General features: G+C 41.7%; 1 protein-coding gene across 2 annotated transcripts; it reads left to right on the forward strand.

Annotated features, from left to right (window-relative positions):
- The first annotated feature begins 3135 nt into the window (after positions 1-3135).
- On the forward strand, positions 3136-27583 carry spry4 (sprouty homolog 4 (Drosophila)). Of its 2 annotated transcripts, none has more exons than XM_059990490.1 (2): positions 3136-3301; positions 26352-27583. In XM_059990490.1, the coding sequence occupies exon 2, from the start codon at positions 26391-26393 to the stop codon at positions 27303-27305; it is 915 nt and encodes a 304-aa protein (XP_059846473.1). In that variant the 5' UTR covers positions 3136-3301; positions 26352-26390; the 3' UTR covers positions 27306-27583. The 2 variants fall into 2 exon arrangements, with proteins under 2 accessions (XP_059846473.1, XP_059846475.1); XM_059990492.1 differs by lacking the exon at positions 3136-3301 and adding an exon at positions 23848-24368.

The following is a 27583-nucleotide window of genomic DNA, read 5'->3' on the forward strand; positions in this document are numbered from 1 at the left end:
AGCATTATTCATATATTTGCACAATTTACCTTCTTTTGCACATTGGTTGTTCATCAGTCTTGACATATAGCTTTTTATAAATTCTGTTGTATTCATTTTCCTGTAAGTACCTGTAAGAAAATCACTGTAGTGCGATCACGCAAGTCGAGTATGATGTGCTTCTAAGGGGTTATCTATTGGTGGATCCTCAAGTGGCTGTAGATCCCAATCCTGAATCCACATACTAGGGATGTTACGATGGATTACCTTCATGGAGAAAGCCTGTGTGAGACTTTGTTTAACGTGGGGAGGCTGATGCATAGTCAAACACCACACAGTCCTTGGCAGAGAGGACCAGGGTCCAGTGGCTTGGAATGCAAGACACTTGCGACCCTTCACTGCTTCAACCTCCTCCGCCTTCACTGCCATTGTGATGCATCATCATCTTCTGCCACCTCCACCGTTGTAGGTGACTCTATTAAGTGGTAAACTCTAGATGCCAAACAGCACACAAAATGCTGGTGGAGCACAGCAGGCCAGGCAGCATCTATAAAGAGAAGCACTGTCGACGTTTCGGGCCGAGACCCTTCGAAGGGTTGGCCCGAAACGTCGACAGTGCTTCTCCCTATAGATGCTGCCTGGCTTGTTGTGTTCCACCAGCATTTTGTGTGTGTTGTTTGAATTTCCAGCATCTGCAGATTTCCTCGCGTTATCTCTAGATGCCATCACTCCTGGGATCTCCGGAACTCAGAACCCTCTCCTCCTCAAGTTGCTGATCCTTGAAGAAGGAATCTCAGTACAGTATATGTTAACATTTATGTTCTTTGATAATAATTTTACCTTGGCTTTGACTAAACATTCATTTTCCCTATCACTGATGCACCAAATACACTAATTATTGTTTAGAATCACTGCCTGATCATCTCAAAGTTCAAAGTAAATTATCAAAGTACATATATGTCACTAAAAACAGTAAAACCCTGAGATTCATTTTCCTGCGGCATCCTACAGAACAGTAACTATAACAGGATCAACGAAAGATCAACCAGAGTGCAGAAGGCAACAAACTGTGCAAATGCAAATATAAACAAATAGCAATAAATACCAAGAGCATGAGATAATGAGATAAAGACTCCTTAAAGTGAGATCATTGTTTGCAGTGAGTGTAGTTATCCCCTTTTATTCAAGAGCCTGATGGTTGAGGTCAGTAACTCTTCTTGAAACTGCTGCTACAAGTCCTGAGGCTCGTACCTTCTACCTGATGGTAGCAGCGAGAAACGAGCATGGTCTGGGGTGGTGGAGGTCTACTGGGTGGTGGGATTCATACTAGTATTGTTAGAGTGCCATGCTATGGAAGGTGGATAAGGCTTTAAACTGAAGAAGTGCTTATTCTGATTTACAACATACAGAAGTAGTTACACATTAAGAGTCCTCCAACTCCTCAATTCAAACATCTACCACATACAGCAAACACTGTTCCTGGAAGTTTCCTTTCAAATTCATGCAGCAGAAACATCACAGTCCCTTCATCGCTCAGCCAGGCCTCTGGAACTCCCTACCCAACATTATTGGGGGAATATCTTCACCAGAAACACCACAGTGATTCATGAGGGCAGCCCCAGCCCCACTCTCGGCTCAGGAGTATTTTGGAACAGGAACAAGGATGGCTTTCCCAATTACACCTGGATCCCAGAAACTAAATGAATACAGAAAAGTTTCCTGATACCAATAGATCTCGGCCTTCCAGGTTTGCACGTATAGAAAGATGAATGGACTATGCTGAGAAAAATCATTCAACTAGACATACCAGAGATTAAATGTTAACACAAGCAAAGATGGAAGGCCTTGATTTTTTTTTGATTTTCTGGGTTTGAAGGCCATTTCTCGGTTAAAATATTAAATTTTGAACAGCACATTTAGAATGGTAAATTAGTCTGGCTGGTGGATATCCGTCCCTCCAAAGCTGGAAACTGTACCTTAGTGCTCTGCTGTGCAGAGGTACCTTTGGAGGGCCATCACTGATGTGTCCGGAGCACAATGTCTAACTTGCATTCAGCGACATCTCTGCAAGCAGCTAGCTAAATAACTAGTGAAAGTGTTCGGAATGATGAACCCTGCTGAGACAACAGGAAGCACTTTGAATGGCATCGTCCGGTGTAAAGACATTCACCTGAATAAGCAGATGTTCCTATCGTCAACTGAACAGCTTCTGTAAAAGCTAACACGGTGCCAGCCCGCCAACAATGGCACTCTAAATTGGGCAGAGGAAGTTTTTAGCCTGAGACCGGTGAATCCATGGAATTCATTGCCACAGGTGGCTGTAGAGGCCAAATCACTGGGTATATTTAAAGCAGAGATTGACGGGTGCTGAATTAGTAAGGGCGTAAAAGGTTATGGGGAGAAGGCAAGAGAGCGGGGTTGATAGGGATAATACATGTACTTTGATAATAAATTTACTTTGAACTTTAAATCAGCCATGTTCGAATGGCGGAGCATGCTCCATGGGCCAAATAGCCAAATTCTTCTCCTATATCTTATGATGTTGAGCGAGTAATAATATTAGTTGGAATAATCCCCTTGCTCTTAAGTGATACGACGAGTTCGTTTACTTCCATGCGAGAGATCAGACAAAATCTCACTCCCTCAAAATAAAATGATGATTTTCAGTGATCACCTGGTACAATGCCAGCCTGGATTACTGTGCTCAGGTCTGCACAGATTTCTGAATGAGACGACCATCAGTGAATTGTGAGTGCACAGACGGAAGTCATTGAGTCAATCCTAGCAATCCGCTCATTCCTCATCGCCTTGCAAGTTAGTTTTTTCAAATACCTGTCCAATTGATTGTTTTTAACCATGTCTGTTGTCAGAGATTGTAACAATTCTCTGCATTTAAAAAAATCCCTTCATATGTTCTCCGTACGTTTTTTTTAAATGTTAACTCTTTCCCCTCCCAATTTTCTCTTTCGCTCTTTCTACCAAAGTTACAACTGGCTAAAACACAAAATTCACCTCGGCTGGAACAAAAACTGTTCAGTGAATGAAAACGGTCTGATCCAAGTCATTGCTGCTGAGTACAAGAATGGTGTATTTGTTGTTATTGGACGGTATATCACCTCTCCTCCCATCCCTCGTGTTTGTATAGTCCCCGATTCTTCCGGGCTGTGAAAAAAAAGATTGACAGCGACAGCACGCTAACAATAAACAGCGGCGATCGATACATGGCGACTCTTATCGGTTGGAAAAGCGCACAAGACCAATCGAAAGAAAGAGAGAGGAACTCCCAAGAACCGCTCGCCAACCTCCTTGCTCAAGTTTCACGGTGAGTGTCTCGAGTTCAGAAATTCTTAAAGCAATCCTTCCCTTACAGTGAGCGGGGCGGTAGATCGGTCATCTCCTGATCTCAGCCACTTTTAAAAGAAACGGCGCTGGAATTGATAGCACTTAGTACAAAGTTAATGTTAAAATCTAATCTGTACAGAACAGGAAAATATGCGTGCAAACTTCGTCTTTCAAACGTGCCGTTGTAAGTTTAGTGATATTTAGGTTGTATTTGTGCGTGAAAAATATGAATCCTCACCCTCCCTCCCTCCCCTCACACACAAGTTATGCATGTTCAACTCGTAAACCAAATTTTCTTTGCTGCGTACGCTCGCCAACACTTTTTCCTCTTGTTTTGGCAACCGCCAAGTCGGAAATAAAACAAAATAAAGATTGTGAGCGTTCTAATTTATCTTCTCTATAAACATCCGGATCCGATTTAATGGTTATGCAACATTATCATTCCGTCCTGTTACTTTAAACGTACTGTTAAATATAATTTTATTCTTCCTCGCTGTAAACTAAGACGCGTTTATTTTCTTTTAAATATGAAGAGACAATTTAACTCGAGGGATCTATAACGAAAACAAGAGTAGAAATATCAAAATATTGTTTTAATTCAAACCATGTTAATTGGTAAATGATTTTGCAGTATTCAGTCAGAGAAAATGATACGGTGTTCCATTCACAGCCTTGGTTTGGGCGTTCTGTTTTTTTTACTTTCAACTAGGGCTGTTATAACAAGTGAAAATGGCATTTAGCAGTTCCTAAGATTTTATTTCTGCATTTTAAAAGTTTGGACTTTGACCCGTGGATAAACATCGCAGCCCGTTTAAACGGATCCCTTTTTTCCTCTTCCTTTCTGCCTCTGTATGCAGGGGAGGAGTCGGGGTGGGGGTGCGGCGAAGAGCAGACAGTAGGATACTTTAGAGAAAATTACAATAATTTCCGTTCTGTGGTTTACTTACAAATGAACACATCCTGTCCTTTTGTGAGGCTCGGGGCGCCTGCCAGGCGGGCCGTCTGTATCAAGCGCTGCTTAAAGAAAGAATTCAGCTTACCCCTCCCAACACAGACAAACTCAGCCCATTCAGCTTCACTCTCCCGCACTGCTACCTAAATATTGGCCCCCGATCCCACAGTCTGTATTCTGACCTGTTCAAATAGACAGCGCAGACTTTTTTCTTAATAAATTAATTTACGTCGTCTAACTGGATTTTTTTTGGCCTTTTCTGAGTTGTTGCTCACCCTATTTATTCTTAAACGCGTTAGAATTCGAATATGTTAATCATTGTTTACTCTCTCCGATTGTTAAACAATCGCAAGCGCTTATTGTTCCTCCCGCCCCCAGCTCTTTGACGTGTTGAGAGATTGGGTCAAATTCCAATATATCTCTCCCTTTGCATTCGCACCAAACTTTATGTTTGCTAACTGAAAATATATTGATACATCAAAACATTTGAAGACATTCTGAAAGGGTGGAGATTACCAACCCGGCCATAACTTGACTCAGTAAGATATCCACTTTTGTCTTCAGCACACTCCACTCCCTAGTGAATGCCCTGATCTTGACTTGCATTTGCAAACAGTTGAAATGTAAAGCCCTTTACATGAAAAGGCTGATCCGGTCCTTTTAACCGGGGCAGGAGTCTATCGCGTTTTAAAATCACATTCCCTTTCTGCCGCACCGGATTCCAGGATTTTTTTTATCACAGCCTTTTTGGGGACTGGTTTACAGCATTGCCTGATCTTGTTGTTTATAATCAGGACCCTAGTTTATGGCGACCGTGTAAATCAAATCTCATTTTTTATGACATGGGATTCTGAAATTTTTATTAGTGTTTTGGACTCCAGTTGTGTCCCCAAAGCCTTGACTGTGATCAACAGTGATAGGCTCCGGTAACACATTTATAAAATGCACAGGTTGTGGGGTTTGTTCTTGGAAAATACACCTTTCAGAGTCGTTTGGACCACATTTTCATAGCAGGCTTCCAATGAAGGTCAAATCTTTAAACTTGTTTAAATTCTTGGTTACCATTCTAAATTAAAGAAACCATTATTGCCAAGGCAGTGTTGGGAGTGTGGTAATGTTAATGTAGTGATGGTCCAGTTAATGTATAAATATTAAACTTTAGAGGAAAGAAGTAATAAATGCCTTTTTATTCACTTATTGGACTTGTTTCTACAGCTCTGCCGTGGCTCCCCTGATTGGGAAAATGCCATGTAGTAGAGCTTTTATAGCGTTGTGAAGCCTTCCACAATCTTCTTGTCTGGTATAACCCCTTGTAAACTGACTGCTCCACATTGACTCTCTGCCATCCAACAGCTCCTCCACCTGCTCAATACCCCAGCTGCTCACCCAGAGCAACACACCACAAAATGCTCAGCAAGGGAGTCGGCCTGAACCGCTGACTCTTATTTTTTTTCATTTCCATGGATGCAGCCTGACCTGCTGACTTCCTCCAGCATTTTGTGTGTGTGGCTTTGGGTATCCCCCACCTGCAGAGTTTTATGATTTGCTGCCTATTTACAGAGCTGTGCAAAAGTCTTAGGTATATATATGTGTGTGTGTGTGTGTGTGTGTGTGTGTGTGTGTGTGTGTGTGTGTGTGTGTGTGTGTGTGTGTGTGTGTGTGTGCGCACTGCTGCAAGAAAGCAATATCTATCATCAGGAACCCCCACTGCTAGGCTATACTCTCTCCTGGTAGCTGCCATTGGGAAGAGGGTAGAGGAGCCTTGTGTACCAGACCTCCAGGTTCAGGAAGTTGTCATAGATAACTTCACTCACCTCAACTCTGAACTGATTCCACAAACAATGGACTCACCTTCAGAGACTCTACAACTCATGTTATCAGTATTATTTCTTTACTTGTTTATTATTATATTTTGTATCTGCAGTTTGTTTTCTTTTGCACGTTAGTTGTTTGTCAGTCTTTGTGTGTAGCTTTTCATTGATTCTATTGTATTTCTTTGTTCTTTTATGAATGCCAGGGTGTATATGGTGACATGCATACCTTGTAAATAAATTTAATTTGAACCCATAGAGATCAAAATATGGTTTTGTCAAAGTAAATTTGTTATCAAAATACATATGTAAGAATTTACTACCTTGAGTTTCACTTTCTTGCAAGTATTTACAGGAAAATACATACATTTTATGAAAAATGGTTCAAACTGAGCGTGCCTGTTACACCAGGAAAAACATGGTTGAGTTCCAAGAATTGCCTTGGTTCTGTTGAAATCTCATCCAAAATCTTTCTAATGTGCCAAGATAGAGTCAGAGAGTCATAGAAAAGTACAGCACAGAACCAGGCCCTTTGGCCCAACTAGTCTGTGCTGAGCCATTTAAACTGCCTAATCCCATCGACCTGCATCGGGACCATAGCCCTCCATTACTTCATATACTTGATATATATAATTTGGAGAATCAAATGAAACTTTTAACACTGTTTGTATTTTACAATTTTCTAGACTCCCTATTAAAAAGCAGAACCTTTGCAAAACCAGTCATATGCAGTCCCTACGCTAATCATAGGGACCTTCAGTGCCCTTGCAAAGAGCACAGTGAAAAATATGTTATACTGCTTGACGACTGGGCGAGTGGGTTATGTAAAGGAAGTAGCAAGCCACATGTATTCCATCTTTATTCTATCAACTGTGGTGACTCTGTGGAATTCTGCGCCCCAGATGGTTGTGAAGGCCAAGTCATTGGCTATATTTAAAGCAGAGATTGATCAGTAAGGAGGTCAAAGGTTACAGAAATAAGGCAGGAGAATGGAGTTGAGATGGATCAGCCAGTGATAGAATGGTGGAGCAGACTCGATGGACCGAATGGCATAGTTCTGCCCTTTGTCCTGTGGTTTTATGGTCTAATGGATCTCTCTTCAAATCTTTCAAATGTGTGTAATTTGACCCTCCTGATATGTCTGCAAGTTGGATCACTGCCATTTACCCCATTAATGCTAACAGGTTAAAAAAAAACATTGTTAATAGTTATTATGATAAATCTGACAGCCATTCACACAACTGAAGAAACACTTGAAGTCATTTCCGCAGTGGTAACCTGTTTATTGTTAGGGGGTGAAGAACACTGGGATTTTGCTGGGGCATGTACATTGAAGACATAAGCAGTAATAATTACTGCACTGTCCTGGCATTCCACTGGAATCAAACAGCCACTGTGTTAGTGGCAAACTCCAACTTATGTTCATAGTACCAGAAGATATCAGAGGAGTTTAAAAAATGTTTTAAAGTTGTAACTAAACATTATGCTGTGTTTTGTGTGGACTTTCAATTGACTTTACAATTGATTTTCAGCATTATGAGAGTTACACAGTTTTGGACTCTTATAGGGGGCTTTCAATCTTTAAGTTCACAAGTCTCCCAGTACTTCCTACTGCAGAGCTGGATGTCCTTTACTTGATATGCGAAGCCCTGCAGTTTTTCAACACAGTTGTTAACAACACTATTTTGAATAGTAAACAAAGGAAAGAGCTCCTATTTATTAAATGGGGTGGTGTGGTCAGAATAATGCCATTTTGGAGTCAAGAACCCGTGTTGAACTCCTGCCACTGTCTGTAAGGAGTATTCCCGTTCACCCTGTGACTGTGGTGATTTTCTCTGGATGCTCCCCTTTCCTCTCGCATTTCGAGGACGTGTGGGTTAGGTTTAGTGAGTTGATGGCATGCTGTTTTGACAAATAGCACGATCGCTTTACAGCGGCAGTGATCATTGATTGGGGTCTGATTTCCGCCACTGTCTGTGAGGGGTCTGTACACTCTCCCCACGACCGCATGGGCTTCCTCTGGGTGCTGCAGTTCCCTCCCACATTCCAAAGGTCACAGGTATGTAGATTAGTTGGTCACATAGGTAGAGTTGGGGGCACAGACTTGATGGACCCATCACCATGCTGTATCTTTAAATAAATTTAAATAAGTAAATGGTTCAGGGTCTGTTCAGATTTCTGAATGGACTATGAACCCATGACCACTGTCTCAAGTTTTACACTGGCCTTATTTATTATCCTTTATAGTTCTTATTACAACATATATACATATTTTTATGTATTGCACTGTATTGCTGCCGCAAAGCAACAAATTTCACAACTTATGTCTGTGATAATAAGCCCGATTCTGATTCACAATCGTGCAACGTTCAGAAGCACTTCAAAGCAAGTACCTTTGAAGCTCATTTGGTATTGTGTGGCAGCAAAAGATGCAGCAATTTGTATAGAGCAAGTTCCTACAAATAGTAGTGGGACAAATGCCTAGTTAATCTGATAAAGTACGACAAAAATATGACTGTTTTTGGGTGTGTCCAAGAATCATGTGTCTAACTGCCGGAGTATTTTATTATCTGCTCAATGCTACACCCCTCCATATTATTAACTTGATACCTTTCTGACTCTGTGTCAGAAACTCTATTCCCCGTATTTTAGTAACATTCGATATTGCCCTAATTTACAAGCATTTAAAGCATTTAGTTTATGTGTTCTCTTTTCCAAAGAGTATTATCAATCCCTGTTGATCTGTATTTAATTGTATCCAACTATTTCTGTAATAGCTTCAGCAAGTAATTCATTAAAGGCAGAATTGACTTCATAGTTTCCTGTTATCTGGTTAATAGAATTTAGTATTAATTTGGGCAGTTCTCTAAAGTTTCACAAACTTTATTTTAATGCTGCTTTTTGGCTCTGGAGGATACTGCGAAATTGAATACTTTTCCGTTCTTGGCATGCTAGGTTACCATCAATTACTGTCAGTTCAGATTATAGTGTGGACAGATGTTAAATAAATCTCTCTTTATGTCTCTCCCAACAACGCTCCTCCACCTCGGTCTCAGAAATGTACTCCTTCGCCCTGCACATCCTTTTCTGTACAATATTTCACTGAAACTGTTATTTTGGTTGCCTTGAGCTCTGGGCTCTTCTGTATTCTGGCTCAATTTGCAATCGAATTAGGGCTGGACCAATGGATTTAGATTAGGTACCTCAGATAGTGGAGAAAGAAAGTGGGAGATGGTGGTGGGGTTCCCACACTGGTCCGTCTTTTAGCTCAGGCCCCAAAGTGAAGAGAGTGCTAGGGTGTTACTTTAGCAATGTCTGTTGTTTAAAGCATCTGCAAAGTAAAGAGCAAAATTTTAACTTAATTCAGCATGTTTTGTTTGTAGTGTGGGAGCAACACAAGCACAGGAATAATGGACCAAATGGTTCTTTGCTTCTGTTGATATTTATTGGGGGGTGGGGGGGGGGGGAGAGAGAGAGAGTGAGAGTGTGTGTGTGTGTGTGTGTGTGTGACCACGTGGCTGGAGATAATCATAAAAGAGGTGAACTGAAGTTAAGAGCAGCTGCCTTCAAACAGTAAATATCTTTATGGCATTATAGTACTGTATTAATAATTAAGATATGAAATTCTGTCTGTGGAAAATTGAATGGGTTCATCATTTCATGTTACCTTAGCAGAAAATTTCACAATTCATGCAAGAGTGCAGATGCTTCCTTGACTGTACAAAGTTCCATCTCAGGCAACAAAAAAAAACTCCTGCTCTCAAGATGTTCTACTCTGTTTTCCTAATTATAGATCCTTAACTTCAAAGATCGCGGTGTCATAGTGACATCTAGGCAAAAGCTAATGCTTCCCAAATGTGCTTTATACACAAAACCTCTTCTGTGGCAGTCGGCAAACAGGTTAACGTCTTTTTTCTTCTCTCACCAATTTTCTTTTCCAATTTCCTTCCTTCCTCTGTTGCCTGGAGGCATCTGTGTCTTGCTCTGATGCGATTCCAAAGGTAACAGGCATCTTCCACATCACACCCAGAAAGGGATTATTCATGGTGCTCAGCACTCCTGTTTCTAAGAGAAAGGTGCTAATGTACAGTTTATCTAGAAGAATATCACTAGCTGGTTACAGATGGTGGCCTACTTTACTGTGGTTGATATGATATACATGTATTTTTCACTGAGGATGACTGGAGAGTACCCTGGACATTTTCCTTGTGTCCGGGGTCCTTTGAGGACCACTATTATCAACAAGACTGGTTTCAATACTGAGGGAAACATCACCTGGTCCGACTGTTCCCTTTTGGACAAGATGTAAAACTGGCTGGCAAACTAATCAAGTCAACTCAGTCCCAAAGCTGCCCTGACCATTTGGGCATGTGTTAAAACAGACCGTGAATATCCCAAGCCATTACTCAAAAAAATAAAGTCCAAGTTTTGTCCAATATCTTTTTCTCTTAGCCAATGCCAGACAAGAATTATCGCCACTGATACAAAACATTTGCTTTACTTGCAACAAAGCAATTCACACTGTGCATCTATATTACAACTGCAACACACTATATCTGAGAGGCAGGATATGCTCATAATTTTAATGAAATACGTATGACCAGTTGTGTTTAGATAGGACTATGTGGATATATATTGTCAATGAGCAGAGCACGTATCTGGTATTATTATCTCCAGCATCAGTGAAATAATATCAAGATAGTATATTTGTTCTTTGTGGGAGTTTTCTTCCTTCACAGCAGTTTTCGGTACATCACAATTTAGGGACATTCTGAAGTTTGATAATTGAAGTTTCTCTTTTGACATGAATAGTTTCTATTCAGAAGAAGCAAGATGCACGCCCAATTTTACGATCACTGTGAGTCGTCTAATCATAGTTAGTTAGCATAGTAATAGGTCCTTTGGTCTACTGATTACCGTCAAGTGTCCAACTAAAAGCTTACAGTAATTTCATATTTTGCTCCCTGTATCCCTCTTCCTAGGTTTTATCACATATTTCCATACTAGAGGCAATTTACCCTAAAAGGACCACCAAGTTCAAATTTCAGAGTAAATTTATTATCAAAGTGCGTATATGTCACCATATGCAACCCTGAGATACATTTTCATCTGGGCACACTCAGCAAATCTATAGAATAGTAACGTTAACAGGATCAATGAAAGATCAACCAGAGTGCAGAAGACAACAAACTGTGCAAATGTAAATATAAATAGCAATAAGTAACGAGAACATGAAATAACATAGAAACAAGCAAAACCTACAGCACAGTACAGGCAGTTCATCCCACAAAGCTGTGCCAAACATGTCCTTACCTTAGAAATTTCCTAGGGTTACCCATAGCACTTTATTTTTCTAACTCCATGTACCTATCGAGGAATCTCTTAAAAGACCCTATTGTATCCTCCCCCACCACTGTCGCCAGCAGCCCATTCCACACATTCAGCAGTCTCTGCATAAGAAACTTACCCATGACATCTTCTCTGTACCTACTTCCAAGCACCTTAAAACTGTGCGGCCTTGCGCTAGACATTTCATCCCTGGGAAAAAGCCTCTACCTATCCACATGATCAATGTCTCTCATCATCTTATACACCTCGATCTGGTCACCTCTCATCCTCTGTCCCTCCAAGGAGAAAAGGACAAGTTCACTCAACCTATTCTCATAAGGCATGCTCCCGAATCCAGGCAACATCCTTGTAACTCTCCTCTGCACTCTTTCTATGGTTTCCACATCCTCCCTGTAGTGAGGCAACCAGAACTGAGCACAGTACACCAGGGTCCTATATAGCTGCAACATTACCTCTCAGCTCCTAAACTCATTCCCACGATTGATGAAGGCCTATGCACCGTATGCCTTCTTAAACACAGAGTCAACTTGCGCAGCAGCTTTGAGCGTCCTATGGACTCGGACACCAAGATTCCTCTGATCGTCCACACTACCAAGAGTCTTACCATTAATACTAAATTCTGCCAACATACTTGACCTACCAAAATGAACCACCTCACACATAACAAGATATAGGAGTCCTTAAAGTGAGATCATTGGTTTTGGGAACTTCTTAAATGGATGAGCAAGTGAGTGTAGTTATTCCCTTTGTTCAAGAGCCAGATGGGTGAAGTGTAGTAACTGTTCTTGCACCTGGTGGTGTGAGTCCTGAGGCTCTTGTACCTTCTCTCTGATGGCAGCATCAAGAAAAGAGCATGGTCTGGGTGGTGTGGATCGCTGCTGATGGCTGCTGCTTTCCTACAACAGTGTTTCATATAGATGTGCTCAGTGGTTGGAAGGGCTTTACCCATGATGTACTGCACCAAATCTACTACCTTTTCGAGGATTTTCCCTTCCAAGGCACTGGTGCTTCCATACCAGGATGTGATGCAACCAGTCAACATACTCTCCATTGTAAGAACATGAAAAGATCACCAAGGGAGCAATAGAGGTCAGTATTGAACCTTTGCCTATGGATCTATGATGCAGCAGATCTACTAACTCTGCCTCGGTGCAGAATTATGGCCTATCAAATAAGTTTTTACTGGTCTTCAGTAATACCTAGAAAGCACTGGTGTGGGAGTTGTAGTCTAATTGGCCATTACAGATTGACACCAGTGTGTACAGTACTATGCAAAAGTCTTGGGCATATATATATATACTTTGGGAATGGAGAGGGTGTAGTGCCATGGCAGGGGTGTGGTAGTGACTGAGGAGTGTGCTTCAGGAGCAGGAAATGGTGCACATCTAGACACTTCCATCATTGAGACACCAGGCAAGGTCACTTGATTCAAAACAGTTGGTTTATTGATCAGTACAGAATGTCTCTCTGGTGCTTCCCACTCCCTCCCCACTTTCCCAACCATTATTTGCCTCTCCCTGCCCCCTTCTCATTCTCAGTCCACAATAGAGACCCATTTCAGAATCAGGTTTATCATCACTCACACGTGTCATGAAATTTATTTTGTTTTATTTTGTGGCCTGTTTCCATGCCAGTAGATTGTCTTATCACTTGTATGAAAAATGTTCACAAGATTTTGGTTTCAGTGGAGTCGTTCAAAGAAAAGTAAATTAAAGGGAAAATGGATATATTGCAAATATTTATGCATTTTCTGATTGAAAATTAGGATCCCTGATCAGAGATTTGCATTTCTTGCCAAGCTGGCTTTGAAATGTTGAAGCAGAACAGTGGCATGCACCCAGGTTGTGTCCGAAGTGGAATGGCCTAAGGTTGATTTTGATGTTCTGCAGGCTCTACTTATTTCAACTCATGACACTGCCTTTCAGGTTTAAGTATATAGTGTAGAATTACTAATCTTGGCTGGAACATTTCATGGCAAACTGATCTATGACTGTACATTGAAACGGAAATATTGCTCAGGAGAATGAAACTCAATTGAAGACCAGTTGGAATTTGGACTCTTATCTGTGTTAACATGTGATCTAAGGTGTTGATTGAACTTATCGCAACCATGCCCTTGCACATGGGCAGCAAATTCAGAAATCAGATTGCAAGGGGACTTGGGACTCCTCGTGCAGGATTCCCTAAAGGTTAATTTGCAGGTTGAGTCAGTGGTAAGGAAAGCAAATGCAGTGTTAGCGTTTGTTTCAAGAGGGCTAGAATATGAAAAAAGAACTGCACTTGGAGTACTGTGAGCAGTTTTGGGCCCCTTATCTGAGAAAGCACGTGCTGACCTTGAAGAGGAAGGATGGAGGTTCACAAGAATGATCCCAGGAGTGAATGGGTTAAAGTATAAGGAGCATTTGATGGAAGGGTCTGTACTCATTGGAGTTTAGAAGAACGAGGAGCGATCTCACTGAAACCTATCAAATATTGAGACACCGAGATAGAGTGGACAGGATAGATAGAGACCTCGAAGGTCAGGATGCTTCCTATAGTAGAGGAAATCTAGGACAAGAGGGCACAGTCACAGAGTACAAGGATGTTGCTTTAGAACAGACATGAGGAGGAATTCGTAGAATTCATTGCCACAGATGGTAGTAGAAGCTAAGATATTGGATATATTTAAAGCAAAAGTTGGAAGATTCTTGATTAATAAGGGTGTCATCAAAGGTTACAGGGAAAAGGCAGAAGAATAGGATTGAGAGGAGTAATAAATTGGCCACGATGAAATGGTGCAGCAGACTTGATGGGCTGAATGACCTAATTCTGTTCCTATGTCTTATGGTCCCACTGAATTTGCGGAGAAATGGTAAGTATTTTTTACATCTTTTCGGAATATCAAATTCAGTCCGATAATTACATCAAAATGTTGGATTGGCTCGGAGGTAGAACCAGAGAAAGGAAGCAGAAATTCTCTATCACCTATTCCACAGGATTCAAACCCAATTTTAAAAGACAAATGTGCTTGAAACACAACTGTTGCAGATAGAATCACTTGTGCTGCAGTTACACCGTGAACAATCTGCCACTTCAAAAAATATTTCTAATTAAATGGGTGCTTTCAATTGATGCCAAGTGGTGTGAGCAGCCCTGCTGTATGGCACGGAGATGGCATTGTTTGATGTGGGTGGGCTGAGCGAGCACAGTCTGCACACTCCCGCCCACCTGCATCCTCATTCTGTAGCTCCTGTTCGAGGCACAGAAGCAGTAGGCTCCCAGTGGCATCTGTCATTAGAGCTGATGTGTGGAGAGGTACGGTTGTGTGGATTACAGGGTGCATAAAGGTAAAAATGCTTTCATGTATAATACCTGCTGCAGAGATGGATTAGTAATTGCTTATTATGTGATGCTCTTTAAATACAAATGTGAAAAATATGTTTTTTATATGCCTATTGGTGCTCATAAACAATGACTGAATTTTTCTTTATTTTAAACTTAATAACAAGGAACACTGTGAGGAGACTTGTAAATCTTGCAGGCATTTACACTACCTAAGGGACCTGAGAGGATACTGAAGGATAAACTTTGGAACTTTAATCATTTCATTCTGTGAGTTTCTAAGGCACCTAAGGAAGAAATTAATGGCTTTTGAAACTTACATGTTATTACTCTGGAAATTTATTATAATGTAAACTATAAATCTTAATTTGTAGCTTAATATGGCAGTGAAATAGTTTTGGCAAAATTCTGAAAATATATTGAAAATATATAGTTTAAAAAGCGCAGCTTGATACTAAATGTATGCTGGAGTATCTTAAATGCTAATATTGGTAAACTTGTGCTGAACTTGTCCATCTTAGATTACTAAATTGAGGTCTGATTGTAATACAGTGCAAAACTTTAACCTTTAAATACCACTGCAATTCTTTTACTTTTTACTTTTTACCAGCTTTTTATACTTTGTCCACAGTGAGTTTTGCCTTGATGCAGCAAGAGGCAGACACAGAAGGAAAATTCCGCAGGCATTCAACTCTCACTCACTCCATTCCTTTGTTGATCTTCCTTGAATCTCTTGACTGCACCACGACCACTTACAAATGTCTATTGTTCTGACCTCAGTTGGAGTATGCCTCAATGTATTTCTCTTTGGTAAATATGGTAGCAAATTATTGCACATTTCATTCATTCAGGCCTTATTTCTGTCATTGGGCACCAGCCTCAGAAAGGCCATGCCTCAAAAAGGCGGCATTAAAGACCTCCATCGCCCAGAACATGCCCTCTTCTCATTGCTGCCACCATAGAGAAGGTACTGGAGCCTGATGACATACGTTTAACAGTTCAGAAGCAGCTTCTTCATCTCTGCCATCACATTCCTGATGGACATTGAGCCCATGAACACTACCTCAGTATTTTTTTAACTCTCTTTTTGCTGGGCTGATGCCTCCTGACCTGCTGAGTTCCTCCAACATTTTGGGTGCATTGCTTCGGATTTCCAGCATCCGCTGACTTTCTTGTGTTCATTATTTTATTTACTTTTCTTTATATATATATATAGATATACACTTGCTGTAATTTCTAGTTTCTATTATTATGCATTGTACACCGCTGCCACAAAATGACAAATTTCACGACATTTAACCTGATTCTGATTCCGACATTTCTGAAGATCCGGGTTGATAGTTACAAACTAATATTCACTTTAGTTAGAAAACATTTCAGGGGATAGTGTGAATTAGTCTGTGTCCTTTCACCTTAGTGTCATGTGCTCTCATCCAGTCAGCATTAATGGGAAGATATTCTCTCTTCTGTGTCCAATGTAAAGATTCTGTCGACTCTTTCATTTTAATATGCCGCTATTCTGAAATACATATTACATTATTGCCTATTTTGCTAAGTATATTTACCTGGGGACAAGAGCTATTGTGGAAACCAAATCTGCCATCAGGTTATGCTTTTTTTATACAGATTGATGTGGAAGTCTGGTTCAGGATGGTTGTGTCCTTCGGTGATCAAATCTCCTCGGCATGAGAGATGGGATCTCAACAACTCTAAAGGGGGCAGAATGATGCACATGTGCTGTTATACTCACCCCAAGTTACAAACCATTGATAATAATGAAAAGGCATGATTCCTTCACTGAAGTCAAGCCCAAAGAATGGCATTCTTGAGTTAACAATTAGAGGCAAATTCTTCTGAAGTTTAAGAGGGTAAAGTAATTATTCTGTCCTTCGTAGGAGGAGCATTTTGAAAGTGCTCCTAATAAAATCATTGGCCTTCAAGGCTAAATGCTGGAACATATGGTGAATGCATGCTCCTTGGGATCACACCTTTAGCACTTCTGTCTTGGGCAGTAAAGAGATTCAGAGTCAGATTTATTATCACTCACGTATGTTGTGAGATTTGTTGTTTTGTGGTAGTAGTACGTTGCAAGACATAAAAATTGCTCTAAGGTACAATGAGACCATTAGATATAGAAGCAGAATTAGACCATTTGGCCCATCGAGTCTGTTCTGCCATTTCATCATAGTTGATTAATTGCCCTCTCAGCCCATTCTCCTGCCTTCTCCCCATATCCCTTTCATAGCCTCACCAATCAAAAATCTATCAATCTCTGCCTTAAATATACCCAATGACTTGGCTTCCACTGCCACCTGTGGCAACGTGCTCCACAGATTCACCACTCTCTGGCTAAAGAAATTCCTCCTCATCTCTGTTCTGAAAGAACACCCCTCTATTTTGGTCTTAGACTCCCCCACCATAGGAAACATCCTTTCCGCATCCAATCTATTGAGGCCTTTCACCATTTGACAGGTTTCAATGAGATCTCCCCACAGTCTTCTGAATTCCAGTGAGTACAGTCCCAGAGCCATCAAATGCTTTAAAATAAATAATAAATAGATAGATAGAAAATAGAAAAGGGTAGTGAAGCAGTGCTTATGGGTCCCTGGACTATTCAGAAATCTGATGGTGGAGGGGAAGAGGCTATTTCTAAAACATTGAGTGTGGGTCTTCAGGCTCCTGTACAACGTTAATAATGAGAAGAGGGCTTTTCCTGGATATTGAAGGTCTTTAATAATGGATACCACTTTCTTGAGGCATCACCTTTTAAAGATGTCCACAACGGTGGGGAGGATTGTGCCTGTGACGGAACTGGCTGAGTCTATAACATTCTGCAGCCTCTTCCAATCTGCATATTGGGCCTCCATGCTAGGCAATAATGCAACCAGTAAGACAGCTCTCCTCAGCACGTCTGTAGAAATTTGCTAGAGTTGATGACATCTGGTGACATATCAAATCTCCTCAATCTCCTAAAGAAATATAACCACTGGTGTACTTTCCTGGTAATCGCATCAATGGGTTAGGCCTCAAAGATTTTGATTCCCAGGAAGCTGACGCTGCTCATCCCTTCCACTACTGATGAGTGCTCTCCTAGCTTCCCCTCCTGAGGTGCACTATCGGTTCCTTGGTCTTGCTGATATTGACCATGAGATATTGCTTGGATTCTGTTAAGCTTTGGTAGAACATGGATTTACAATGGAAGCTGCTAAATAGTTGATTAGAACATAATACTTATCCACATGAGAGAATGAAACAACTTCAGTTATTTTTCCTGATCCTGCATACCAATTGGAAAATGGCCGGGGAATGTAATGTTAAAGAATATTTATTTTATTTTGCACTTTAATCAGTTTACTTTGGTGATTCTTTGTAAAGTGTGTCAAGCTGGTTTTGGTTTCTAGTCAACATTGCAATTAGCTCGAATACTGCCTTGGAGGTTTGTAAGACCAGGGAAATGTCCTTGTTCCCCGTTCATTCAAGTTTTTGCATGTCTAAATGTGTGTCATTTTTCAAATTAAAAATAAGTAAAGGTTAATAATTGATTTTTTTTTGCTCAGAATGGAAAGATGTCCACTTCCCTTGCTTTCAAGATCATCCAACAACTTTGAAATTTCTATTGTAAAATAGTTTAAACAGGCGTAACAAAAATTAGGTTTGCTTGGCATGAACAATTGAGCAGTTTTGCAGTTAAGAGAGAGGTTGATATTTGCCCGCATGAGTGGGAGCACTGCTGGAAAACGTAACTGGCATTGTCTCAGATTCAAGGGGAAAATAATATGGAAGAGTCCAGCTGGGAATGATTGATTTATCTATCTATCTGCTTGCTTGATTACTCACTTACTTACTGAGATACCGTGTGGAGTCGACCCTTCCAGCCCTTTGAACTGCACTGCCCAGCCTCCCCCGATTTAACCCCAGCCTAATAACGGGACAATTTACAATGACCGATTAACCTTCTAACTGATACAGCTTTGGACTGTGGGAGAAACCAGAGTACCCGGAGCAAACCACGTGTTCACGGGGAGAACATCCCGCAGTCCTGATCGACTGTGATCCTCTGTACCTCCCTCTGCAATTGGATCCTCAGCTTCCTAAACAGAAGACCACCATCTGTGTGGATTGGTGATAATATCTGCTCCTCGCTGGCGATCAATGCTAGCGCATCTCCTGCTCTACTCCCTCTGTACCCATGACTGTATGGCTAGGTATAACTCAAATGCCTTTATAAATTTGCTGACGATACAACCATTTTTGGTAAAATCTCAGATGGAGATGAGAGGGCATACAAGAGTGAGTTATACTAACTAGTTGAGTGGTGTTGCAGAAACAACCTTATACTCAATGTCAGTAAGACCAAAGAGCTGATTGTGCAGATCAGAAAGGGTAGTAAGATGAGGGAACACAAGCCAATCTTCAGAGATGGATCAGAAATGGAGAGAGTGAGCAAATTCAAATTCCTGGTTGTCAAGATGTCTGAGGATCTAACCTGCTCCCAACGTATCTATAAAAAAGGCAAGACAGCGGCTATATTTCATTAGGAGTTTGAAGGGATTGGGTTTGCCACCTAAAACACTCAAAAACTTCTATAGATGTACCATAGAGGGCATTCAGACTGGCTGCATCACTGTCTGGTATGGAGGTAGGGGGGCTACTGCACAGGACCGAAAGAAGCTGCAGAAAATTGTCTAATTAGTCAACTCCATCTTGGGTACTAGCCTTTGTGGCATCCAAGACATCTTCAAGGAGCGGTGCCTCAGAAAGGCAGTGTCCATTGTTAAGGACCCCCATCCACCCAAGACATGCTCCCTTCTCATTGTTACCATTAGGAAGGAGGTATAAATTAACACATTTCACGATACATGCTGGTGATAATAAAACTGATTCTGATTCCTTACAGACTGTGGCAGGAATTGACAGGGCCGCTGATACTGTAAAGCATTGTGCTAACCATTACAATACCATGCCCCACCCTTATCATCTTTACTAGCTAATTCCACCATGTGCCTGGTATCCTGATCGGGATATCACGTGATAGTAAAGAAAGGAAGCAGAAATACTTCTAGTACTTTTCATTGAAGAAGTGGAAAATGTCGTTGAGCACCTTTGCTAGTGGGACTCTCCTAGTTATGTGGGAGGTGAATAGTTGGGTAGGCGGTTGTAAAGGTGTGTCAGTTACTTGCCTTTGGTAGTCTGGGTTTTGGACGTCCACCGGCAAGCTAGACTGAGTTGTTTTTATGGGTCATTGAACGGATTGTAATATTCTGCAGTGAAGAGATCCAGGAAGCTTTCATACTTCTGGGTGCATTGGCACTGCCCAGCCACTGCAGGTAGGCTTGAGAGGTGCTGAGTGCTGCTAAATGGGAGTGGAATACATAGATAGTGTATCTTCGTCAGCACAGACATGCAAGAGGGTCAAGGGATCTGTTTTGGTACTGAATGACTCCAAGACTCAGGGCAATGTCCACAGTTACCAATCCCAGAACATGACGTACTCATAGAAAAAGAGAGACTGATGAGGATCATACCTGAGATACAGTACTGTGCAAAGGTCTTATGCACATACTGTATATGTAGCTAGGGTGCTTAATACTTGTGCACTGTACTGTAGTAATTTTATGTATTGCACTGTAGTGCTGCCATACAAAAAAACAAATTTCATGACAGGAATAAGTGATGATAAACCTGATTCTGTTATGGGTTTGTATTCCGGACTGAGTGGGAAGGGGGCTGAGGGAGAAGAATAATGGTTGGGAAAAGGGGAAGGGATAGGGAATGGAGCAGGAAGCACCAGAGAGACATTCTGCAATGATCAATAGGCCATTTGTTTGGAATCAGCCCGATGAAGCGTCTCGGCTCAAAACGTTGGCTACTCTTTTCTCACGGAATCTGCCTGACTTGCTGAGTTCTTCCAGCGTTGTGTACGTATTCTCTGGTGTCTTAGGGGTGGGTGTGTAGGCACCTGCGCCACTAACACCGTTTCCCCCCCCCCAACCCCACCGATCCAGACACTTCTTCTCTGTCACCTGACTCACTTGGCGCTCCACCCTTGCCATTCCCAACATCCTTTGCTCCCGCCAGATTTACAAACTTGTCTGCTGCTCCATGTTGAGCAGTACAGCACTGTGTAAAAGTCTTAGGCACCTTAGTTTGGTGTGCCGAAGATTTTTGCACAGGACTCTATGAGAGGCAAAGGTTTGCAGTGCTGACTGATTGGGTATCGGGGAGGAGATTTTCCCCCTTCCTTTCCAATCTGAATGAGGGTTACAGCTGGAAACATCAACTGTTTATTCCTCTCCATAGATGCTGGCCAGATCTGCTGAGTCTCTCCAGCACTTTATGTGTGTGCTAGGAGAGAAGGTGTTTATTACCAAAGTATTTATGTAGGTCACCACAAAGTTGAGAAGGATGTGACATGTACCACAAAGGATAATTCATTATAAATAGCTTGAGGGGAAGGAGTCATTTGTTTAGAGCAATCCACTATCCCCCTTAGCAATTATTTCAGAGGAAAATTCCTTAATTTGCTTGGGATGATATAGCATGTTTCAGGATGATATTGCTAAAACAAGAGAGCACAGATAAATTGGAAGGCTTAAGGGTCAGCATGAGCACTGATATGAGGTAGTTTTAATTGAGTTTGGCACACAATGTACTAATACCAAGGGTGAGATTCTGAGTTCTAAGGAAGAGCCCAGCATTGCGTAATCGTTAACACTACACTTTACAGTACAAGCGACCTGGGTTCAATTCCCGCCAGTGCCTGTAAGGAGTTTGTTTGTTCTCCCCGTGATCGTGTGGTTTTCCTCCGGGTGCTATAGTTTCCTCCCACAGCCCAAGACGTATCAATTCTAATTGGTCATCGTAAGTTGCCCTGTAATTAGGCTAGGGTTAAAATTGGGGCATTGCTGGGTGGTGTGGCTCAAAGGGCCAAATATGTTTTATTTCAATAAAATTGAAAACAGCCTGCAAGGCTTTCCTTCGCAATGTTGCTAAAGGGAGAGAACCAATTTTATACCGAGTTGGCTGCTTTGAAAGAACTACACTGCAGCGTGGAGGCAGTTCAACTGCTCTGAAGATCCAGCGATGAATGTTGCAGCAAACACGGAGATAATGAAATGTAACCACTGTGGCAAGAGAACTCGAAACAGTCTGGTAGAATGGTGAGCTTTGGGAAACAACCCCGAGAGGGAAAGTCAAACTTTATGACTTAAAGGTGGCTACAAGAAAGAAGTGTCGACAGGAAGTCAGAATGAGAATTAAGATATAAGATGGTGAGATGGCAGAGATGACGAGACTTAATGGGAAACCAGCGGAGGAATACTGTTGGGCTGAAGAGCCTGTATCTCTGCTGTATTGCTCTCTATTACTCTGTCTCTAATTGGCTCATTACTGACAATCATAAGCTCAATGTATACTTTGTAGATGTTGTAACAGTTAATGCATTTGAAGCCTATATATATTAAGTTTAATTTTGATGTTTAGAACATGTATTAATTGCATACTTGGATACAGACAATGGTTGCAAAGCAGGATGTGAATCGGAATGTGTACGAAAACTCTGAATAAGTAATTACTGGAATTATCAATACTTGTCACAGTTACTTTAGAGATATGAAGTGAATGACTTATTTGTTTGTCAAAAGACTTCGAGAGGTTTTTTTAGTTTGTTATATCTCGAGTTGTGTATCTGTCTCTATAAATAGTTAATTGTATAATTAATGTGTACGCAAGTTGTTAATTCATGGCTTTCAGGTAGTTTTTCTTTGTGGAATATGCCCTTCCGGCCCTTTGAGCTGTGCCTCTCAGTGACCCAGTATTTAACTCTAGCCTAATCACAGGACAATTTACAATGACCAGTTAACATACCAACCCATTCATCTTTGGACTGTGGGTAGAAACTGGAGCACCTAGAGGAAAACCCATGTGGTCACAGGGAGAACGTATAAACTCCTTACTGGCAAGGTGGAAATTGAACCCAGTCTGCTACTGTGTTACCATGCCGCCCCAGAAAGTTATTAGTTTGTATGATTTTGTCACTACTTTGAAATTGTATAATGCAAGTGATTGTGCATGCAGCCTTAAGGACAGACCGTAGAAAGTAACGTGGCTTTTGATAGATTGTTGCTGGTATTAAAAGTTGACTGTCTTCAATAAAAGCTGTTTTATTGGCAGCTCTGTCTCTATTATGTCTCTATTATTTCACTTAGTGAATAACAGCACCAAAGGGCCTCTAGATATTGCTCCTATATCTCTGGTTTCAGGTGGGTTAGCTCAAGGCATGACATTTATTATATATATTTATCAGAATAGTTGTCAACAATTATAACTCTGGGTTATTCTGATCTAGATAAAAAATAATTTTCCATTAAACTAAGTACAATCCACTGTAGCTCTGGACAAGGTTATAGCTCAACGTTGGGATTTAATTGTAAAAATGAGATTTCCGCATTTAGCAAAGGTGACTGTCCTCCATTGTGCTTGAGAAAGAATTATTAGCTGAGCGAGGGGAAAACCCTCTTAACGGGGAACGTACACTGTTACAACAAATGGTAAAGAAGGTATAAACCTTCATACAATACTGCATTTTGACCGAAGGATTCAATGGATGTGGCTGATGGAACAGTGCAAAAAGTCGATATCCCTTTAAGGCACATCTGTCGTTGTCGTTCTCTCTCTCTCTCTCTCTCTCTCTCTCTCTCTCTCTCTCTCTCTCTCTCTCTCTCTCTCTCTCTCTCTCTCTCTCTCTCTCTCTCTCTCTCTCTCTCTCTCTCTCTCTCTCTCTCTCTCTCTCTCTCTCTCTCTCTCTCTCTCTCTCTCTCTCTCTCTCTCTCTCTCTCTCTCTCTCTCTCTCTCTCTCGTTCTCTCTCACTCTCTCGTTCTCTGTCTCCATTCTTTAATTCACAACAATCTCAGAGAATATATCAATGAACACCTTCTGTCCAATAAGAGTGCAAATTTACAGGCCCATTCCTAGTTGCCCAATCAGCTTTCACCGGATGCGGCAGTTCCTCTTTAATTATCCAATCAACATCGCGTGTCTTTACTTACAGCCAATAGTAAACTGGTATGCAAATAAAACCGTGGGAAGCGGAGGCGTCCTGCAGTGGGTGATGGGAATTGTAGTCCGAGTGGCTCCAGATCAGGGGAGAATAAATGGTGGGAGACTACATAACCCATAGTGCACTGCAAGTAAGCCGCCTGCGCACTGTGCTGACCTGTGCCTCTTCATTCATGAGCGCCGAGCGAGAGAAAAAAAATGCATTTCACAGAAAGTGGGGCTGATGGACGGTACTGAGTCGGAGACTCTGCAGTTTATCAATGATTCAGCCACAAACCCCACTGTGAATCTGCAAAAGCAACGACTGCATCTTCTATACTCCCAATGCTTAGCACTGGGGTATCAAATTCATTTTTATAAATTTGTTGTTGATTTAATATATTATTAAAGAAAATACTACCCTCCCGGCTACTGCCAAACGCTTCATTCACAAAAATTACGCAGGATCTGCCACTGTGCGCCCTCACGCCGAGCGGTACTGCATCTACAAAGCAGAGCATCCCCCAATTGCACCTGGGTGTTAACGGAACTTGTTATTATTCTGGGGACGTTTAAAGTAAGTATATTCTATTTATTATTGTTTAGCACATTACATTCATGGGTTAAGTACATGATTCCGATAAAGATCGTATTAAGGATAATATCAGACTTATTCCTCTTTTTTTAGACAACGGATTTTAAAATTGATACTAAATTGCATCGTTTAAGCGAATTTCTGTCAGAAAATTAGTAAATGCTTAAATCTTGAATACCGAAAACGTCTATTTATAAATTCTACAGTGCCGATTTTGCTTCAAATCCTCATACAGTATGTTATATTTCGACGAGATGCTGTTTCCGCGACCTGCAAAAACAAAATCGCAATGTATTTTCGGTATCTGAACATTGATTCTGTTTTATTAACTAAAATGGAAAACAGGGACCTAGAGTCGAGTTTAATAACATTTCCGAGGTAATCGTTTTAAATGGTAAATATTGAGTTTATTGTCCGAACCCGTTTCTTGTAATTACAAATAGGGGTTATTTTGAAAATATGTTTCATTGTATCCTTCAATGGCTTGCATCGATTATTCAAATTGATGAAAAACGCATCCTAGCCTCCCGGAGTGCGGCCAAATTGTTCCATTCATTAATCGGCAATTTTATGAATGAAATTCCATTATTGACTGCGCCCAGATGCAGACTCGCTGCCTTCACGGTTAAAATTATAATAGTGATTCATCTTTCGGTCTCTTTTTGTGCTTGTTCAAATGTCGTATTATTTAGAATACAACACATTGCCGTATATAAACCATGTCCCTGTGTAATGTTTAAATAAATGGAATAAACATCTGTTTTCGTGTGAGGGGCGTTTTAGTTCATAAAATATTGCTAGAGTAATCCAGGAAGGCATTTCTAACCTCTTAATGAATAAAGGAACGGTCTAATCTGGGGCACTTTGAAGATATTATTTTGCCTATTCTTCCTTCCTTGGGTCGGTGTGTGCGAACGATCTCCGGTTTATTCGGGATACATGCAGCCTTTTTATACGTCTGTAGATAATGCACGCACAGCCTAGCCCTCTCCGTGGGATACTGCGCCAAGTCGGGGTTATGAATAGAAAACCTGACAATTAAGCACCCCAACGAGAGAGACTGGGAGAGAAATCAAAGGACAAGGCGGTGGAGATACGAGCAGGGAACAGATCCCATGGCTGTCATAACGTTAATGTAACTGATCACTTTAACTGTAGCAGAGCGGACATATTATTGGTTTGAAGGATTAGATAGTTAATTGCTCGTCTGTATTGCTTATGACTCTTTAAGGGTCTGGGTTAGTTATACGTTTGTCTCTTTCCCAGCTCCACTTTCGTTTTTTGTTTTTTTTTATTTATCACATGTGCTGGAAACATACAGTGAAATGCGTTCACAAGCAGCACAGACTTGGTACATAAATGAACAGAAACGGGCAAATCCGGAAATCTATTTGAATCTAAGAATAGATCAGGACTGTGGCTTTGACTTGAATGGTCTTGGTGGGGTTCCCAGCACGAAGAACGTGTGATTTCGATAACAAGAATACTCGGGGAATAGTCCCAAATAATAAGCTAAACCGTCCAGCACCAGGAAGGCAACGAATTAGTCCTCGTGTCCTTGACCACAGATATCCGTTAAAATAGCCAGTGCTTCCAATTCAGTGGTAATATTTAAACCAAGTGGAGTTTTACATTGTCTCGGCCAGGTGCATTGTACATTGATGAGTTATAGTTGATTTCAATATGACAACATTTTAAAATAATACGCACAAAATGTTGAAGGAACTCAGCAGGCCTGGCAGCATCCATGGATGGGAATAAAGAGTCGATTTTGCGGGCAGAAACCCTTCATCAGGTCACGGCAGGTCTAGATGAAGAATCTCGGCCCGAAACGTCAGTTCTTTATTCATCTCCGTTGATGCTGTCTGACGCGCATAGTTCTTCCAGTATTTTGTGTTTGTTATTCCTGATTTCCAGAATCTCTTGTGTTTAATGTTTTAAAATGTTAATGGTTCTTTGTTGCAGGGAGTGGAATTCGAGTGCGGATCAAGAAGACTGAGGCAAATGGAGTCTCGGATTTCCCTCGGGAATGCTGGAAGCCCCGCTTCCGTGTTCCAACCCTTGCTGGACGGTCGCTTGCCCTATGGCAGATTGCAGCAAACCACAATCCTGCCCATGGACCAGATGAAACCAAACCGCCTGGAGAACGATTATGTGGAAAACCCGATCGCCACCCAGCCCAGCAGGAACCCGAGTGCCCACAGCAGGCCGCCCCATCAGGAGAGATCCGGTGGTCACCGCGACCAGGGCTGTGACCACCACCAGCTCTCCAGCCACAGTAGCCTGTCTTGGACTTCCAGCAGCAGACCTGGTTCGATTAGCAGTAGCAGCAGTACCTCGTCTGATCAGAGGCTACTGGACCACGCTGCCCCGCCGTCCGTGGCCGATCAGCCTGGCTGTGAGAGGGCCGTTCAATCACAGCCCAAGTCGTCCGGCTCCAAGGCCATCGATCTTAAGGAGACCTCCCAGCGCCAGGAGACTGGCAAGCACGTGTTACTCTGCGAGGGCTGCGGGAAATGCAAGTGTGCTCGCTGCACCTCACCCAGAACTCTCCCCTACTGCTGGGTCTGCAATCAGAGTTGTCAGTGTAGCCCGCAGGACATTGTGAACTACGCGACCTGCATGTGCCTGGTCAAAGGGATTTTCTATCACTGTACCAATGAGGACGAGGAGGGCTCTTGTGCGGACCACCCATGTTCCTGCTCCCACTCTAACTGCTGTGCCCGCTGGTGTTGCATGGGCACCACGTCTGTGTTCCTGCCGTGCTTGTTCTGTTACCTGCCAGCAACTGGGTGCGTCAAGCTATCGCAGAAGTTTTATGACACAGTCAGCAGGCCGGGCTGCCGGTGCAAGAACTCCAACAGCGTGTACTGCAAGGTTCCGGAGGTGTCGGCCTGCAGTGCGGACAAGCCCTCATGATGCAGGGCTGCCCTTCCCATTGCTCGCATCTGTACTTTATTGGTTCAGCCCTTTGCAAGTTTTTTTTTGTTTATTTTTTTAAGTACATGGTTTATTCAGTACTGAGTGGGCAAACCTTTCCTGCAGCTTTCTGAAAAGGACCTAATATATAATTATGTGAAGCCTTTTAGAAGCAGCTAAATATGGGGTTTTCAAAAGTTCTTTCAAATCCCCGTCGTTTCCCCTGATACTCCTCTCAAAAACTAAAGGGTTTCATTTTTTTGTTGTCGTTGATGTGG

This window comes from Hypanus sabinus, chromosome 15 (assembly GCF_030144855.1).
Source record: "Hypanus sabinus isolate sHypSab1 chromosome 15, sHypSab1.hap1, whole genome shotgun sequence".
NCBI lineage: Eukaryota > Metazoa > Chordata > Chondrichthyes > Myliobatiformes > Dasyatidae > Hypanus > Hypanus sabinus.

Bases quoted from the DNA above. Each gene is read 5' to 3' on its own strand.
- spry4 (XM_059990490.1), top strand. From the start codon at position 26,391: ATGGAGTCTCGGATTTCCCTCGGGAATGCTGGAAGCCCCGCTTCCGTG.